Genomic DNA, 18,172 nt, shown 5'->3' with positions numbered 1-18,172 from the left:
TAGCATTTCTTAGTAGCAAAAGATAAAGCAAAGTTAGCATTCCTAATTAACAGTATAATAACTGTGAAACAAAAGCCACAGAATTCATTTTCTTTGTGGCGCCGTAGTAAGTGCACCATTCATAGACCGCTCCTCGATCTGGTCCACTGAACGTTAGAACGAATACAAGGAGGAGCAACAAAAACCAAAGTCCCTTAGAAATGAACCTTATGAAATGGGACTCACAAAATTATGTTGAACATCATATCCCTTTAACGAAGGTAGCCGAAACACAGGAAGGAGGGAGGGGTGATATATCAAACGACAGTTCTCAAAATACTGATGATTCCTGCAACATGACCCATGATAATATCTTCCCGTAAGACGAGGCGATTGTGACAATGAATAGATAGTATGAAATTAGACTGAAGGGAACCGTAGAGTTACAGAGATCCAGAACAGACCACCAGCCTCATGATTAATCATCAGTTGATTAAAAAAGATTAATACGTCATGATAAGTCTTTTCTAAAGTGACAATATTATTATTATTATTATTATTATTATTATTATTATTATTATTATTAGGGGAGAAAGAATACTTCCCACGTATTCCCTGCGTGTCGTAGAAGGCGACTAAAAGGGGAGGGCGCGGGGGGCTGGAAATCCTCCCTTCTCACTTTTTTTTTAATTTTCCAAAAGAGGGAACAGAGAAGGGGCCCAGGTGAGGATATTCCCTCAAGGGCCCAGTCCTCTGTTCTCAACGCTACCTCGCTAATGCGGGAAATGGCGAATAGTATGGAAAAAAAAAAAAAAAAAAATATATATATATATATATATATATATATATATATATATATATATATATATATATATATATTGGAAAGGATCACAATTTTGCGCGTGATCAAGATATTCGTGACTGTTATATTCCTCTCTTGTGTCTCCCCTGATGATGTGATTATTACACGAAAGTGCACTTGGGACTTTTCGTGTTTCATTTTCCCCGTGGACTCATTGGAATATATATATATATATATATATATATATATATATATATATATATATATATATATATATATATATATATATATATATGAGCGACTGAAGTCTTTTTCCAGAGTGCTCGGCAGCTGTAATAAAATCAGTCTGTGTCGTTCATTCATCGTGTCCAACAAAACTGTTCGTGTCAGTATATTCTCTGCCGTGCAGGGCGCTGCTAATGGCCATTCCTCTGCCTGGCTGTTGTTGCTGTGCCTGAGGGAGAGGCTTGGGTGTGTGTGTGAGGTGCCCTTCGCCTTCACTAACCTGCCTCCTCCATCTGTGTATAGTGAAGAAGTGGACCTTACTGTTGCTGTCCTCCCTCAGTTGATCTCGGTGTACACCATCAGCTAGCTACCCTGTTGTGTGTGGCCTTCCCATGTGATCTCTCTTATAGAAGTGCCACGCCTCCCTCACCCTAAGGCCCCACGTCTACCTCACCCCACGCCTCCTTCACCCTGAGGCAGTACGCTTCCCTCACCCTGAAGCACCAGGCCTCCCTCACCCTGAGGCACCAGGCCTCCTTCACCCCGAGGCTCCACCCCTCCCTCACCTTGAAGCACCACATCTCCCTCACCCTGAGGCGCCACGCCTCCCTCACCCTGAGGCGCCACGCCTCCCTCACCCTGAGGCGCCACACCTGCCCAGGTGAGGCCAACACCAGGTTCGCCAGACTCTCTCTCTCTCTCTCTCTCTCTCTCTCTCTCTCTCTCTCTCTCTCTCTCTCTCTCTCTCTCCACTGTGCCTCCTCTCCTCCTCTCCCGCGCCCACCTGTCTGGTCGCTCACGCCTCAGGGGTCGTCCACTGATTACTTCCAGCGAGTGTGGCGGTTCCTTACACACACACACACACACACACACACACACACACATATACAAGGTTAGGAGACGGGACAATACTAGTGTGAAACACTCCTCGTAACACACAGATACTAAACACCCTGGTAGAAAGCGGTCATAAGATATTCTCTGACAGGAACTTGAGTCGATGTCGCGCTGACTTTATCACCCGAAGATCACATGAGGAGGGTAGTGAGAGAGGTCATTGTATGGGCGCCTGGCTGCTGCTGCAGTAGCAGCATCGCCATTAAATACATAAACCTGTACATTTGACTCCAACAGGAACCTGTCTCGCCAAACTGGGGTCTCCCTTACCCTTCTGGCAGCCTATAGAGGTGCTGGAGAAGGTCCAGCGGAACGTAGGGAGGATGAAGCCAGGACTAAGCGGAAGAAACCACAAAGAGAGGAGGGAAGCCTTCGATCTGCTCGCACTGGAGGGAAGCAATGTAAGAAGAAACGTGATGGCCACATTCAGTGCGCCGACGAGGCTCTGGCGATGTTCACATTGCCCTCCTGTGTGTGTGTGTGTGTGGGTGTGGGTGGGTGCAGGTGCTGAGGAAGGACGCCTCCCCTCTACCCCTCACTCTGGACACGGGGAACAAGGAAAGGAACGGGGAAGTGAGTGTGTGTGTGTGTGTGTGTGTGTGTGTGTGTGTGTGTGTGTGTGTGTGTGTAGCACCGGGACTTTTAGAGGTCGGTATGAAAGCAAGGGTAAAGTTAAGAGTCGAAGACCCACAACACTCGAGCTCCTTCACTACACACACACACACACACACACACACACACACACACACACACACACACGTGGACGGCCCTTGGAATTGTAGCCTGGAGCCTGGAACACACACAATGTGGGTTTCTTTTCCTCACGGTGAATATAATTTCCGAGGAGGTCTGACCCTGAGGGGAGGCGTCGCCCCCTTCCCAGCCCCCAGCCGTAGCCACAGACCAGACTGGACTGGATGGGCCGCCAGTGTTGCCAGGCAGGGTTGGAGGGGGCTGGAGGAGGAAGAGGAGGAGGGTGAGGGAGGGGACAGAAGCCCCCCTGGGTCGCCAGTGTTGCCAGGCAGGGTTTGGGGAAAGGGGGGATGGATGATGTGTGACAAACATCCATATTCCCTCAAGGGTGACCTCACGTTCAAGGATGACCTCACGTTCCTTCTGCACCTTACAGCTTAGGGGTGTAGGGGTCAGTCAGGATACGTCATCACTATAGCTCTAGTTATAAACACGTATCTACCAGCGAATGATCTTCCAAGAGACAGCGCTGGAAGTTCCAGGACGAGCGTCATGGTTGCCATCTTGAGTACGACAGAGCACGGACGATCCGTGAGCTACCCCTGGCAGGACCTGAGGCCTGCAGCCTTAGCGTTTCAGGCCACCGTACGTTCAGTGTCGTGCCGTGGTCCTCCAGGGTCGGAAAGGTCGTTGCGCAAGGGGTGAAGTTCCTCGACGGGTGAAGGGAATAGAGGGATTGTTAGAGAGGAAAATTGATACGATTAATCAAATTGGTAGAAAGCAGGGCTGAGCGAGCGGTGTTGGGGAAGGGTGCGTTGTTAGTGTTGGGGAAGGGTGCGTTGTTAGTGTTGGGGAAGGGTGTGTTGTTAGTGTTGGGGAAGGGTGCGTTGTTAGTGTTCAGAAAGGGTGCGTTGTTAGTGTTGGGGAAGGGTGTGTTGTTAGTGTTGGGGAAGGGTGCGTTGTTAGTGTTCAAAAAGGGCGCGTTCTTAGTGTTCAGAAAGGGTGCGTTGTTAGTGTTGGGGAAGGGTGTGTTGTGAGAGTTCGGTGAGAGTGCGTTATTTGTCACGTACACTGTACCATAAGCCATAGATAATGCTATCAGCACCAAGATATGACACCTAAAAGTTCGTAAGAATTAATCCATTTCATTTTTCCCTCTCCTAAGAACCCTGCCCTGATGTAGAACCAGTTACCCAGAGCGGGACGTGACGTTAGACACGTCCGTGTCCGTCCGTCTGTCGCGGATGTACGAGGGATGCGTTCCGTCCCTCAGGTCGAAACTCCGTCACGAGAGAGAGAGAGAGAGAGAGAGAGAGAGAGAGAGAGAGAGAGAGAGAGAGAGAGAGAGAGAGAGGGAGAGAGAGAGAGAGTCGAAGACTGTCGAAGGGTTTTTCTTTTTGGGCTGACCTTCTCCCGTGCCGCGACGCTATATCGTTGCGACAGCGACCCTGCGTGACCTCACCTTTGTGCCTGACCAAGGGGGCCCCAGTGGCGTCCGTGGGGCCTCGCCTCGCAAAGCCGTGGCTGCTAACGAGGTGGAACCCGAGCTGGGCCGCTGGGATAATCCGTCCCGGGTCGTCGATGAGGGTTCACCTCCGTCGTTAGGGAGGGGTCGGGCGGGTGGTGGATCTCACGACCTGGTGTATATATTTGGCACTTTTTTACTCCTCTTCCCCCCTTCCCCACGTCCAGACCCCGTTCCCCTCTGGTGGGTGCTTGATGGCTGGTGGGCAACTCATTTAAAAAGAATAACTAGCCTGTAAATGAGTTAACGATAACTGATTAAATGGCTCAGTTATTTTAACCACTAGCTTGGTGTTCCACAAGCAGCTGATGAAATGGCTCAGTTACTTCACCACCGGCTTGGTGTTCCACAAGCGAAAGTATCGGGACTCGTGCGTGTTGTTGATGTGGTTGTTGTAGTTTTGAAGTTCTGCTATGTTGTGGCGACACGAGAAGCCAAATGTTATAAGCAGTCAATACCTTTTTTTCATTCTTCCACGGCTGTTGAGTATATGCACTTTGGATCAAAATCCTGATCATGGCAGTGGCTAACCAGTAACAAGTAACTAACTAGTAACAGTAACTAGGTCATGTGTTTCATGACAACCTTAAATGTTACTGATTCTAAGGGAGTGGAGAGACTCCCGTCTTTTTTGCTTTACTCGTGGTGGACATTGCTATCTCCTCTGTGGACAGCGTTCTGTTCAGCCGATCAAGCGCGTCCTGTGTCGCCCACGACGCGTGCACGTAATACCCATTCAGATGATGGACAGTGGCGTACAGAGGACGCAGCATGGTTAAGGATGAAGTGGGGGGGGGTGTACTGCAAGGTGACACTCTGGCACCGGCGGTGTTTGCTTCCATAACCGTTGACGTCATCCATAGATTTCAGACTTCTACACTTGGCCGCTTGACAGCTCGTGTTCTGGGTCATTAGAACCGTCAGAAGCCGAGGGTGATCTCCGCATATGATTTGTCTGACGATGTCATTAACACGAACGGCTTAGTGTCAGCCCGAGAGACGTGTGGTGAAGCACAACGTATTATGATATCTCCCCCCTTTGGCGACGTGGTTACCCAACGGCGTAGCCAAAGTCTGCGTTCGTTGTCGATCTGAATAAATAAGTCGCAGTGGATCAGTCGCCAGCTATTCAGTGATTTTTTGGGGGTCATCCTTCCTCAGTGTCTGTCGGTGCCATGAAATTTACTGACGGGGGAAGTCATGCCATTGTAAAACTAGAGAGAACTTTGAATTCCGCTGCCCCCTCTTCTAATTCCATTATCCCTGCCTCTTCTAATTCCCTTATCCCCACCCCCTTCTAATTCCGTTATCCCTACCCCCTTTTAATTCCGTTATCCCAATTTTTTATTGAAAGCAACACAGTCATGATAATTCATTTATCATTATGTTATTAACAGTTGGGTCATCTAGGTGAGAGGATGTCATACTAAATGTGTGTGTGCTGAGTCGTACTGAGACTCTGCCATTCTTGAGGGATTTTATGACCCGGGACAAAACGTGGAGACTGATGGAATGATGATGATGGCAGCGGTGCAGGATGGTCTCAGAGGAGTGTGGCTGCCAGTCTACATGACGGGTTTTCAGTCAGTGAGAGACGCGGTGGTGGACGTGGGTGGTAGAGAGACACACACACACACACACACACACACACACACACCGAGCGATAGGTCAGTCAGTGTCTCCAGGGAGACGTCCTCAATGAACACACAACGCGTTAAGTCGCCACGAGTCTCGCGCAGACCTACTACGTACAGCGCTGGCTTAGATTGATCGACAGTGGCTAAGACCCCTCGAGAGACCATTGCCTGTGGACACGGTCCTCCGGAAACACAGACGTTGCGGTGCTTGATGAAGACCGTGCTGAAGTTAGTAAGCAATATGAAGTACAACATGATGAACCACAAGAAGCAAAAGAACTTCTCTAAGGCCATGGACGGCGTAGCTTGACTTCCAGACTTCAAGACTGGGACCGGAGCAAGGAAGAGGTTTCATAAACGGCTAAAGAATGGAAGCTAATGAGTAGTACCGCTTTGTATGAGACAGGAAGATGGGGTTCGGGAGAAAGATCGAGTACCTCAAGGGAAGGAAAAAGAAGAAAGTATCAGTTTGGACAAGGAATCTACATGTATTCAGTGGTTCCGGATGACAGCAGCCAGGTATTCATAGAGAGATACAATAAGCTGATTAATTCATGAAGTTTGGAACACCTTCTTAAAGCAGGTGTTGTATAACTGAGATGATAACTAGAGTAAATCTGTGAATGTGAAGTTCTAAGGTGGGGTTTTTTTTTTTTGCAGTAGAGGAGTTACGACCGGCGACCTTGCTGTGGAGAAGGACGGAAGCAAGACCCACAAACTCACTACGATCAATAAACTATATTTAGAAAATCGATCAATAAAACTATTAATGTCTAGCGAACCAGTGCAGGCCTGTCCCTTACTTCTCTGGTGAGCTCTGGTTCTTATTCAGTCTTACAGAGTCTTAATCACACGTTCATCCGTCATGACCAATGATTTCCATATTTAAATTCGAAGTCTTAACTCGAGGAACATCAAATTGGTACCTGGCCTTATTGAATGTACAGTTCGATCAAGTTGCAGGGTGATTGGCACGTGAGTTTTTTTTTTTTTTTTTTAAAGGCCTGCCCTGCTTCTGGGAGCGTTGCAGAGGCAAGGAATACACAGAGGAGACAATGTGTCCCTTGTTTGAGCTTAGTGTGAGTCTGACACCATAGACAGGAGCTTAGTGTGAGTCTGACACCATAGACAGGAGCCTAGTGTGAGTCTGACACCATAGACAGGAGCTAGTGTGAGTCTGACACCATAGACAGGAGCTTAGTGTGAGTCTGACACCATAGACAGGAGCCTAGTGTGAGTCTGACTCCATAGACAGGAGCCTAGTGTGAGTGTGACACCATAGACAGGAGCTTAGTGTGAGTCTGACACCATAGACAGGAGCTTAGTGTGAGTCTGACACCATAGACAGGAGCCTAGTGTGAGTGTGACACCATAGACAGGAGCTAGTGTGAGTCTGACACCATAGACAGGAGCTTAGTGTGAGTCTGACACCATAGACAGGAGCCTAGTGTGAGTCTGACACCGTAGACAGGAGCCTAGTGTGAGTGTGACACCATAGACAGGAGCCTAGTGTGAGTCTGACACCATAGACAGGAGCTTAGTGTGAGTCTGACACCATAGACAGGAGCCTAGTGTGAGTGTGACACCATAGACAGGAGCTTAGTGTGAGTCTGACACCATAGACAGGAGCCTAGTGTGAGTCTGACACCATAGACAGGAGCCTAGTGTGAGTCTGACACCGTAGACAGGAGCCTAGTGTGAGTCTGACACCATAGACAGGAGCTTAGTGTGAGTCTGACACCATAGACAGGAGCTTAGTGTGAGTCTGACACCATAGACAGGAGCTTAGTGTGAGTCTGACGCCATAGACAGGAGCCTAGTGTGAGTCTGACACCGTAGACAGGAGCCTAGTGTGAGTGTGACACCATAGACAGGAGCTTAGTGTGAGTCTGACACCATAGACAGGAGCTAGTGTGAGTCTGACACCATAGACAGGAGCTTAGTGTGAGTCTGACACCATAGACAGGAGCTTAGTGTGAGTCTGACACCATAGACAGGAGCTTAGTGTGAGTCTGACACCATAGACAGGAGCTAGTGTGAGTCTGACACCATAGACAGGAGCTAGTGTGAGTCTGACACCATAGACAGGAGCTAGTGTGAGTCTGACACCGTAGACAGGAGCCTAGTGTGAGTGTGACACCATAGACAGGAGCCTAGTGTGAGTGTGACACCATAGACAGGAGCTTAGTGTGAGTCTGACACCATAGACAGGAGCTAGTGTGAGTCTGACACCATAGACAGGAGCTTAGTGTGAGTCTGACACCGTAGACAGGAGCCTAGTGTGAGTGTGACACCATAGACAGGAGCTTAGTGTGAGTCTGACACCGTAGACAGGAGCCTAGTGTGAGTGTGACACCATAGACAGGAGCTAGTGTGAGTCTGACACCATAGACAGGAGCTTAGTGTGAGTCTGACACCATAGACAGGAGCCTAGTGTGAGTGTGACACCATAGACAGGAGCTAGTGTGAGTCTGACACCATAGACAGGAGCCTAGTGTGAGTCTGACACCATAGACAGGAGCTTAGTGTGAGTCTGACACCGTAGACAGGAGCCTAGTGTGAGTCTGACACCGTAGACAGGAGCCTAGTGTGAGTCTGACACCATAGACAGGAGCTTAGTGTGAGTCTGACACCATAGACAGGAGCTTAGTGTGAGTCTGACACCGTAGACAGGAGCCTAGTGTGAGTGTGACACCATAGACAGGAGCTTAGTGTGAGTCTGACACCATAGACAGGAGCTTAGTGTGAGTCTGACACCATAGACAGGAGCTTAGTGTGAGTCTGACACCATAGACAGGAGCTTAGTGTGAGTCTGACACCATAGACAGGAGCCTAGTGTGAGTCTGACACCGTAGACAGGAGCCTAGTGTGAGTCTGACACCGTAGACAGGAGCCTAGTGTGAGTCTGACACCATAGACAGGAGCTAGTGTGAGTCTGACACCATAGACAGGAGCTAGTGTGAGTCTGACACCATAGACAGGAGCTAGTGTGAGTCTGACACCGTAGACAGGAGCCTAGTGTGAGTCTGACACCATAGACAGGAGCCTAGTGTGAGTCTGACTCCATAGACAGGAGCCTAGTGTGAGTGTGACACCATAGACAGGAGCTTAGTGTGAGTCTGACACCATAGACAGGAGCCTAGTGTGAGTCTGACACCGTAGACAGGAGCCTAGTGTGAGTGTGACACCATAGACAGGAGCCTAGTGTGAGTGTGACACCATAGACAGGAGCTAGTGTGAGTCTGACACCATAGACAGGAGCTTAGTGTGAGTCTGACACCGTAGACAGGAGCCTAGTGTGAGTGTGACACCATAGACAGGAGCCTAGTGTGAGTCTGACACCATAGACAGGAGCTTAGTGTGAGTCTGACACCGTAGACAGGAGCCTAGTGTGAGTGTGACACCATAGACAGGAGCTAGTGTGAGTCTGACACCATAGACAGGAGCTTAGTGTGAGTCTGACACCATAGACAGGAGCCTAGTGTGAGTGTGACACCATAGACAGGAGCCTAGTGTGAGTGTGACACCATAGACAGGAGCTAGTGTGAGTCTGACACCGTAGACAGGAGCCTAGTGTGAGTCTGACACCGTAGACAGGAGCCTAGTGTGAGTCTGACACCATAGACAGGAGCCTAGTGTGAGTCTGACACCGTAGACAGGAGCCTAGTGTGAGTGTGACACCATAGACAGGAGCTTAGTGTGAGTCTGACTCCATAGACAGGAGCCTAGTGTGAGTCTGACACCATAGACAGGAGCCTAGTGTGAGTGTGACACCATAGACAGGAGCCTAGTGTGAGTCTGACACCATAGACAGGAGCCTAGTGTGAGTGTGACACCATAGACAGGAGCTTAGTGTGAGTCTGACTCCATAGACAGGAGCCTAGTGTGAGTCTGACACCGTAGACAGGAGCCTAGTGTGAGTCTGACACCATAGACAGGAGCTTAGTGTGAGTCTGACTCCATAGACAGGAGCCTAGTGTGAGTCTGACACCATAGACAGGAGCTTAGTGTGAGTCTGACACCATAGACAGGAGCTTAGTGTGAGTCTGACTCCATAGACAGGAGCCTAGTGTGAGTCTGACACCGTAGACAGGAGCCTAGTGTGAGTCTGACACCATAGACAGGAGCCTAGTGTGAGTCTGACACCGTAGACAGGAGCCTAGTGTGAGTCTGACACCATAGACAGGAGCTAGTGTGAGTCTGACACCATAGACAGGAGCCTAGTGTGAGTGTGACACCATAGACAGGAGCTTAGTGTGAGTCTGACACCGTAGACAGGAGCCTAGTGTGAGTCTGACACCATAGACAGGAGCTAGTGTGAGTCTGACACCATAGACAGGAGCCTAGTGTGAGTCTGACACCATAGACAGGAGCCTAGTGTGAGTCTGACACCATAGACAGGAGCTTAGTGTGAGTCTGACTCCATAGACAGGAGCCTAGTGTGAGTCTGACACCATAGACAGGAGCCTAGTGTGAGTGTGACACCATAGACAGGAGCCTAGTGTGAGTGTGACACCATAGACAGGAGCCTAGTGTGAGTCTGACGCCATAGACAGGAGCCTAGTGTGAGTCTGACACCATAGACAGGAGCCTAGTGTGAGTCTGACACCATAGACAGGAGCCTAGTGTGAGTCTGACACCGTAGACAGGAGCCTAGTGTGAGTGTGACACCATAGACAGGAGCCTAGTGTGAGTCTGACGCCATAGACAGGAGCCTGCTGCGTCAGTCTGACGCCAGAGGATGGGAGAGAGAGAGAGAGAGAGAGAGAGAGAGAGAGAGAGAGAGGTGAGGGAGTGAGGAGCCGTGGTTGCACCGGCTAAGGAGGTGTGCCTCTCACCCCCACGAGCCTGGCCAGGCAGGCAGGGAGGTGCTCCTCCTGGTTCGTGGTGGGTCGTCTCTCCTCTCCCTCCACACACGACTCCCACCCACCAGTTATCCTCCTCTCTATACTTCAGGAGGAGTGAGGCAGCCACGCCACGTCCCAGCAGTGCCGGGCAGGTGGTGGGTTGGCATGGCCTGGCTCCCAGGATAGTAGACGTCCTAGGGAATTAGCTTTAATCCCTGTCCGTCCCAGTCCTGTGTGTCTGTGTTTGAAATCCACAGCAGCTGAGGGAGAGAAGACCCGTTCATCATGCGTGCGTCTCAGAGGGCGTGAGCACCACGCTCCAGTCTATCTGTGGAACCCTTCCTTTCCCCACCCGCTGAGGGCGTGAGCTCCGTACCGAGTCTTGGGGGAGTGACGTCTTCATAATCTTCCTCCTCTTTGCTCTCACTGTTTACGTGGACGTTCGAGGGAGGACCTGAGTGTTGGAGCAGGTGTGGAGGGGGTTATGGCAGAGTCTGCTTGAGGGAGGGAAGATCACACAGCTCTTTGGCCTGACGTCTGACAGCTTCTGTCATGCGTCATCCTTAGTGTAAGTATCAGCCTAAGGATCAGACACGCCAGTGTTCAGTAGCGACTACACTCCCTCAGCCACACCAGCTCCTAGGCTCCGACAGCAGTCAGCGGTGAATATCAGCCATGTTCTCAGTTAGCTGTTGGTCTGGTGTCTTCTCCTGTCCTCTCCACGGCGGGCCATCCATGTTCTCAGTTAGCTGTTGGTCTGGTGTCTTCTCCTGTCCTCTCCACGGCGGGCCATCCATGTTCTGAGTTAGCTGTTGGTCTGGTGTCTTCTCCTGTCCTCTCCACGGCGGGCCATCCATGTTCTCAGTTAGCTGTTGGTCTGGTGTCTTCTCCTGTCCTCTCCACGGCGGGCCATCCATGTTCTGAGTTAGCTGTTGGTCTGGTGTCTTCTCCTGTCCTCTCCACGGCGGGCCATGAGCCACCTCAGGCCCGCCATGTAGTAAGGTCTCAGAATGTGAGCAGAGATCGTGAGGTTGTGAGTCCCGCGGACCATCGACTGGTGACTCACACACACACACACACACACACACACACACACACACACACACACACACACACACACACACACACACACACACACACACACACATTCCCGCCGACACAGAGCGTCACTCTGAAGCTTTTGTACCCCACACTTGCATACTGAAGCCGAGGGAAAGTGTGCTTACGGCGTACAACGTACTATCATACCTAACCAAAAAATAATAATAAAGAAGTTGAATCGAAAATAAAAAAAAGACGTTATTCCTGGATAAAGCTTTAGGGATGAAATGTCAAGAAATATACTTCGTAAGGGAGAGCCAACGGTTGCAATTGGAGAGAGGTTTGCTACGTAGAGTCCAGTCGTTAATGTGTTTTGTCTCCCTTACACCGTCGAAGTCTTAATCCTGGCGTGTGTCTGTGTGTCTGTGTGTGTGTGTGTGTGTGTGTGTGTGTGTGTGTGTACAGATGACCCGTTGTGGCCGTCCGAGCCCGACTGTGGCAGTAGTGGATCGGTGATCGGTAAAAGGTCGTGGATGTACCGTAGGTGACCGTCGTCACAAGGCCTCCGTTCTCTTTGCGACCGTCCGAATTCAGAGCGAAATTTCAAACTCTCTCGCCGACAGACCTGAGACCTGGGTCTCCTGGGACCTGGCAGTAGTGGGGTCGTCTCCTCTTTTTCCCCCGAGGCTGTGTGTGATGATGGAAGCTCTCATCAGACACCCACACACTGGTCGGGGGTTGGTGAAGGTGTAGAGGTCGAAGACATACAGAGAATTCGGAGGAAACACAAGCCACCTGTATGTTATTCCACTCTGAAGGCCACACTATAAGGAAAGTCATAGACTTTGAAGCGACGTGTTGATCAAGCTTGTTCTTGAACTTATAGATAGTCTTGCTTTCAACCCCCCTCTCTCTCTCTGCTTGACGGGTCGTTCCGTGCGTTAACGACCCCTGTCGCAGAACGAGCACTCGGCCTCATTCGAAGTAAGTCGTTTGGACCACGCGTAAGATCAGATGACTCAGGTCTTGGGGTTGACCTGGTAGATCCATGACTAGGGCGTCAAACCTTGGGGTTGATCTGGTAGATCCATCACTAGGTCGTCAAACCTTGGGGTTGACCTGGTAGATCCATCACTAGGGCGTCACACCTTGGGTGAGTGACCTGGTAGATCCATCACTAGGGCGTCACACCTTGGGTGAGTGACCTGGTAGATCCATCACTAGGGCGTCATACCTTGGGTTGACCTGGTAGACCCATCACTAGGGCGTCAAACCTTGGGGTTGACCTGGTAGATCCATCACTAGGGCGTCAAACCTTGGGGTTGACCTGTTTGATCCATCACTAGGGTGTCACACCTTGGGTGAGTGACCTGGTAGATCCATCACTAGGGCGTCCCACCTTGGGTTGACCTGGTAGACCCATCACTAGGGCGTCAAACCTTGGGGTTGACCTGGTAGATCCATCACTAGGGCGTCACACCTTGGGTGAGTGACCTGGTAGATCCATCACTAGGGCTTCACTAGGGCGTCATACCTTGGGGTTGACCTGGTAGACCCATCACTAGGGCGTCCTGTATGCTGAGTGGTCGGTGCGTCGCTGGCGACCGGGCAGGCATTAACCAGTGAATATCACGAATCGAAGACGCTAGGCTAGGCTAGGGTTCGAACCCTAGTTGGGGAGAGGCGGAGGGCGGCGCTGCTCCCCCTCGTGTGATTCATGGTCACCAGCGCCAACTCATACGCCACGGAAGCTCACATTACTCTCTCTCTCTCTCTCTCTCTCTCTCTCTCTCTCTCTCCTTCCTCAGTGAGCGAGCGCCTCTCCCTCGGCTGTGTCTTGCTTCATACGAATTGGTTTCGAGGAAAACATGGCATGTCTGCATGTCGTCTGCAAGTTACGAGGTGTTCAAAAAAAAAATAATATCTTGTAAACAGTTCTTGTAAACATTATGTTTACGGGTTATATCTGTAGACGTTATTGTGGGGCGGTGGGGTTGGGGAAGATGGGGGGAGGCCGGGGGCTGGGATATACTGAGGTTGAGGCTGGGGTAGAGGTCCTGGGATATACTGAGGTTGACGCTGGGTAGAGGTCCTGGGGTATACTGAGGTTGAGGCTGGGGAAGAGGTCGTGGGATATACTGAGGTTGAGGCTGGGGTAGAGGTCCTGGGATATACTGAGGTTGAGGCTGGGGTAGAGGTCCTGGGGTATACTGAGGTTGAGGCTGGGTAGAGGTCCTGGGGTATACTGAGGTTGAGGCTGGGGTAGAGGTCCTGGGATATACTGAGGTTGAGGCTGGGGTAGAGGTCCTGGGATATACTGAGGTTGAGGCCTGGGAGATCCTGGGATATACTGAGGTTAAGGCTGGGAGAGATCCTGGGATATACTGAGGTTAAGGCTGGGGGAGAGGTCCTGGGATATACTGAGGTTAGAGCTGGGGTAGGTCGTGGGATATACTGAGGTTAAGGCTGGGGGTAGAGGTCCTGGGATATACTGAGGTTAAGGCTGGGGGAGAGGTCCTGGGATATACTGAGGTTAAGGCTGGGGGTAGAGGTCCTGGGATATACTGAGGTTGAGGCCTGGGAGATCCTGGGATATACTGAGGTTAAGGCTGGGGAAGGAGGTCCTGGGATATACTGAGGTTGAGGCTGGGGTAGAGGTCCTGGGATATACTGAGGTTGAGGCTGGGTAGAGGTCCTGGGGTATACTGAGGTTGAGGCTGGGGAAGAGGTCGTGGGATATACTGAGGTTGAGGCTGGGGTAGAGGTCCTGGGATATACTGAGGTTGAGGCTGGGGTAGAGGTCCTGGGGTATACTGAGGTTGAGGCTGGGTAGAGGTCCTGGGGTATACTGAGGTTGAGGCTGGGGTAGAGGTCCTGGGATATACTGAGGTTGAGGCTGGGGTAGAGGTCCTGGGATATACTGAGGTTGAGGCTGGGGTAGAGGTCCTGGGATATACTGAGGTTGAGGGATAGAACATGGAATACACACACGTTAAGTCGAGAGGAGAAAGAAAACGTAGGGGATTTGCAGACTTAAGAACGAGCGTTCAGGGTCTGACACACACACAAACACACACACACAAACACACACACACACACACACACACAAACACACACACACACACACACACACACACACACACACACACACACACACACACACACACACACTTTGACTTCCCCCCCCCCACCACCAGACGCTTCCTTGGCCAGACGACACCACCCCCTCCCCCCTCCCCTATGGAGGATCCCGTCCCCTCCCCTCCCCTTCCCCTACAGGGTCTTCTCCCCGGACGACCCCCCACCCATGCGTTCTCTTCCAGACAGATCTCCTCCTCCTCCTCCTCCCCTCCCTTTTCCTTTGCAAGGTCCTCCCAGACTTCGACGACGACCCCTACCCTATCCCCTCGTCTCCCCCTGCTGGGTGGCGTCCCAGGCCGTCCCAACATGCCGGGTGTTGCTCCCAGACTCGTCCCCTGCCCTGCCAGCCCTTGTTAACCCCCCCCCTGGCCCCGCCCCTGGCGTCAGGGGCGAGGGACCAGCGTGTGTTTCCCCCCCTTAATTTAATAATGGAGGAGCACTGGCGCCGCCGCCTCTCCTCCTCCTCCTCCTCCTGCTCGCTCCTGCCGCTGCTACAGGAGCTGACGCCTCGGCTTTTGTGCAGCTGAGCGTGGCGGTGCTTACTGGATTGGTGTGGGGGTGCGGGGGGTTTCGAGGTGGAGGTGGGTGTTATACAGAAGGGTTGGGAGAAGGAAGTGTCACCCAGCAACACCCACCACAAGGCTTTGGTAGGGAGAGAGAGAGGAGGAGGAGGAGGAGGAGGAGGAGGAGGAGGAGGAGCTGGAAAGTACGTATGGGAGGGACGTATCACCCAGCAACACCCACCACGATGGCACGGGAGGGAGGTCTCTTTGGGGAGGTCTATAGAGGTGGTTTGGGGAGGTTCTTAGGGGAGGCTGGGGGGTTGAGACGTGTCACCCAGCAACACCCACCACGATGGCACGGGAGGGAGGTCTCTTTGGGGAGGTCTATAGAGGTGGTTTGGGGAGGTTCTTAGAGGAGGCTAGGGGGTTGGGATGTGTCACCCAGCAACACGGCGGGAGAGAGAAACGAGCCATCAGAGCCTGGCACATCACCCGTGCGGCGCCGGCAGCGCCCTCTGCTGCCACTACAATCATACAAAGGTCTCCCTTCCTTCCTCTGTGGTCATGTTGTTCACGGAAAACACAGGGTTTAAAATAGGGTCTCTCCCTTGTTACCAGGGGACCACATCCTAACGATCGTTTCCCCACCCCCCCTCTCCGACGTGCTCGTTACACCGAGCGTAGGAGGTGCTGTAAGGGAGGTGTGAGGTTACTGAACGAGCGGGAGGACCTACCTGCCAGCCCTGCAGAAGGAGGGACCGGTCGACGGTCCTGAGCCACATGACGGCGTCTCCGGCCTGGAAGTCCCTCAGGCGGGAGCAGGTGCGGTGGAGGTAGAGCCCCAGGCACTTGAGCAGCTCCGAAGTGGAGGCCTGGATGACTGTCTTCTTGGTGGGACTCACGCCCGTCGGGGTGGTGACGGACGAGGGCCCCCCGCTGCTGGCGCTGCTGGTGGTGGAGAGTGAGGGCGCCAGCACCGGGCCAAGTTGGTGCGGGTGCTGTTGTTGTTGCTGCTGCTGCTGCTGCTGCTGCTGTCCCTTGTGGTGTTGGTGTTGGTGGTGGGGGAGCGGCCTCGCCGGGACCAGGGCGCTCCGGAGGTCATGGGTGTGCGTGGAGGGAGCCGAGGTTAAGGTGGCTTTGGGTGGCAGCTTCTCGGTGGGCGTGTGGGCGTTGTTGTTGTTGACTCGCACCAGGTCCAGGTGGCCCATGGAACTGGGCCGGATGTTGTAGCAGGAGAGCGCCTTCTGGATGTTCTTGTTGTTGTCGATGAAGGGATGGATGTTGTCCAGCGGCTGGCGCAGCGTCAAGTTCTTGTTCTTGTTGTCCAGCTTCTTCTTGCTCGTGTTGGAGAAGCGCTTCCAGCTGAGCGCGTTGATGAATAACGAATGCTTCTTAAAGTTCCTCTCGAGGGCGTTCTTCTCGTTGAGGATGTTGGCGTTCTCATTGTTGACCACCTTCTCCTTGTTGCGCACATTGTTCAGCGTCTCGTAGTTGTGGTTGTTAAGGGTGTAGTCGCCGTAGTAGGGTTTCTGCTCCCTGGGGCTGAAACTGAGCACCGTCCCCATACTGAACACTTTGGACAGGGACGAGATGATTCCTGGAGTCTCCACCTTGCCGACTTTACACCACGGCCGCCACAGACAGACAACAGACACACACGCACACACTCTCTCACACACTCTCACTCACTCTCACTCTCACACTCTCCTCTCTGTGTATCTGCTGGCCTCCCCTACCACCACCTCCAGGCCATGGTTGCTCTGGCCCTCACCAGCTCAAGATGGCCGCCACAGTCAACACTGGAATACTGTCGTTTCTGTTCCCGCCCTCACTCCCCCACCGCCAGTTCCATGGTAGGTTTCCAGTGCGCGGTGGGTGTCTCTGTCGCCGCAAGATCCTTTTTTGTTTCCTCCCCCCGGGTTGTGTGTGTGTCGACGCCAGGCCAGAGAAGCGAGCCTGAGCGGGGGGTCTCGTGTGTGTTTACACTAGCACAAGTCCTGGTCTGCCGCAGCACATTCCACCAGTACGGCTCTCACGGGCTCTTCCAGGCCACCACCGCCGCCACCACAACTTCCATATACAGCCTTCAAGACTGGGAATATCGTCCGCCCAATCATATTCTAGAGCTCGTTCCTCCGACAGGTCATCGAGCGCTCCCATTGGCCGACGCGCGGAAACGTCATCGGAGTGGGAGGGGAGGAGGGTGGGTAGGTTTAGGGTTGAGGAGGAGGAGGAGGAGGAGGAGGAGGTGAGGACGGGTGACCCCCGGGTCTGGGGTTGCCATGGCTACTGGTGACGTCATGGCTCGGAATCGATTCCCGGGGGGGGGGGGGGGGGGGGATTGCAGTAGGTTGCCGGACCGGCGAATCCGGGGCTTCGAATTCCCCTCCCCTCCCCTCCCCCCACTCCCCCTTTTACGAATGCGTGAGATATATATACCCTCTTACGCCTGGGCTCCGGTATACCATACGAGTATACCGTATATATATAAATATCCTCCCAGTATATACCGCAATGTGATGGTGAGGGGGGTGGGACTGTTTCCTCCCCTCGCGAGGGGAAACTGGCAACCCTCCGCGAACGATTCCCCCTCCCTCTCCCCTCCCGTCCAGAGTCCTGCCGCTCGCGATGGTCACTGGAAAAGAAAAAGAAAGAAAAAAGATATATTCATTCGGTGCCGTCATGAATACGGGGGTTTTTTTTTTGTCGCGCTTGTGTTCCGGGGTTTTTAAAACGCAACCCAACCTAATGTTCCAATAAATTGGCAATATCAACACGAGAATGGGCCCTTTTGTTTCGTGATAAACGCGGGTCAAAAAGCGTCCCGTTAATTGTACTAGTTCCCCGTGGGTTATGGAGATCGATAGGGAGGGTTTACCTTC

At 52.3% G+C, this 18,172-nt stretch overlaps 2 protein-coding genes across 12 annotated transcripts in view; one reads left to right on the top strand and one right to left on the bottom strand.

The window, feature by feature from the left end:
- The window catches only part of LOC139750768 (cyclin-dependent kinase 5 activator 1-like), a 134,375-nt gene extending 116,975 nt beyond the window's left edge, over positions 1-17,400 (bottom strand). The window contains exon 1 of the mRNA XM_071665490.1: positions 16,025-17,400. Coding sequence (XP_071521591.1) covers positions 16,025-16,855 — 831 coding nt within the window. The 5' untranslated portion in view covers positions 16,856-17,400. The remainder of the gene's footprint in view (positions 1-16,024) is intronic.
- The window catches only part of LOC139750769 (uncharacterized), a 284,624-nt gene that overhangs the window by 222,329 nt on the left and 44,123 nt on the right, over positions 1-18,172 (top strand). For 2 of the 11 annotated variants that reach the window (XM_071665493.1, XM_071665491.1), the window contains exon 4: positions 2,141-2,454. The exons of 7 other annotated variants lie outside the window; for them this stretch is intronic. In XM_071665493.1, coding sequence (XP_071521594.1) covers positions 2,141-2,414 — 274 coding nt within the window. In that variant the 3' untranslated portion in view covers positions 2,415-2,454. Of the gene's footprint in view, positions 1-2,140; positions 2,488-18,172 lie in introns of those variants that run through there. 2 more of the 11 variants (XM_071665496.1, XM_071665492.1) reach the window with 2 other exon arrangements.

This window comes from Panulirus ornatus, chromosome 10 (assembly GCF_036320965.1).
Source record: "Panulirus ornatus isolate Po-2019 chromosome 10, ASM3632096v1, whole genome shotgun sequence".
Taxonomy (NCBI): Eukaryota; Metazoa; Arthropoda; class Malacostraca; order Decapoda; family Palinuridae; genus Panulirus; species Panulirus ornatus.
Note: the sequence above shows the minus strand (reverse complement) of the source record. Positions and strands in the feature narration are given on the sequence as shown.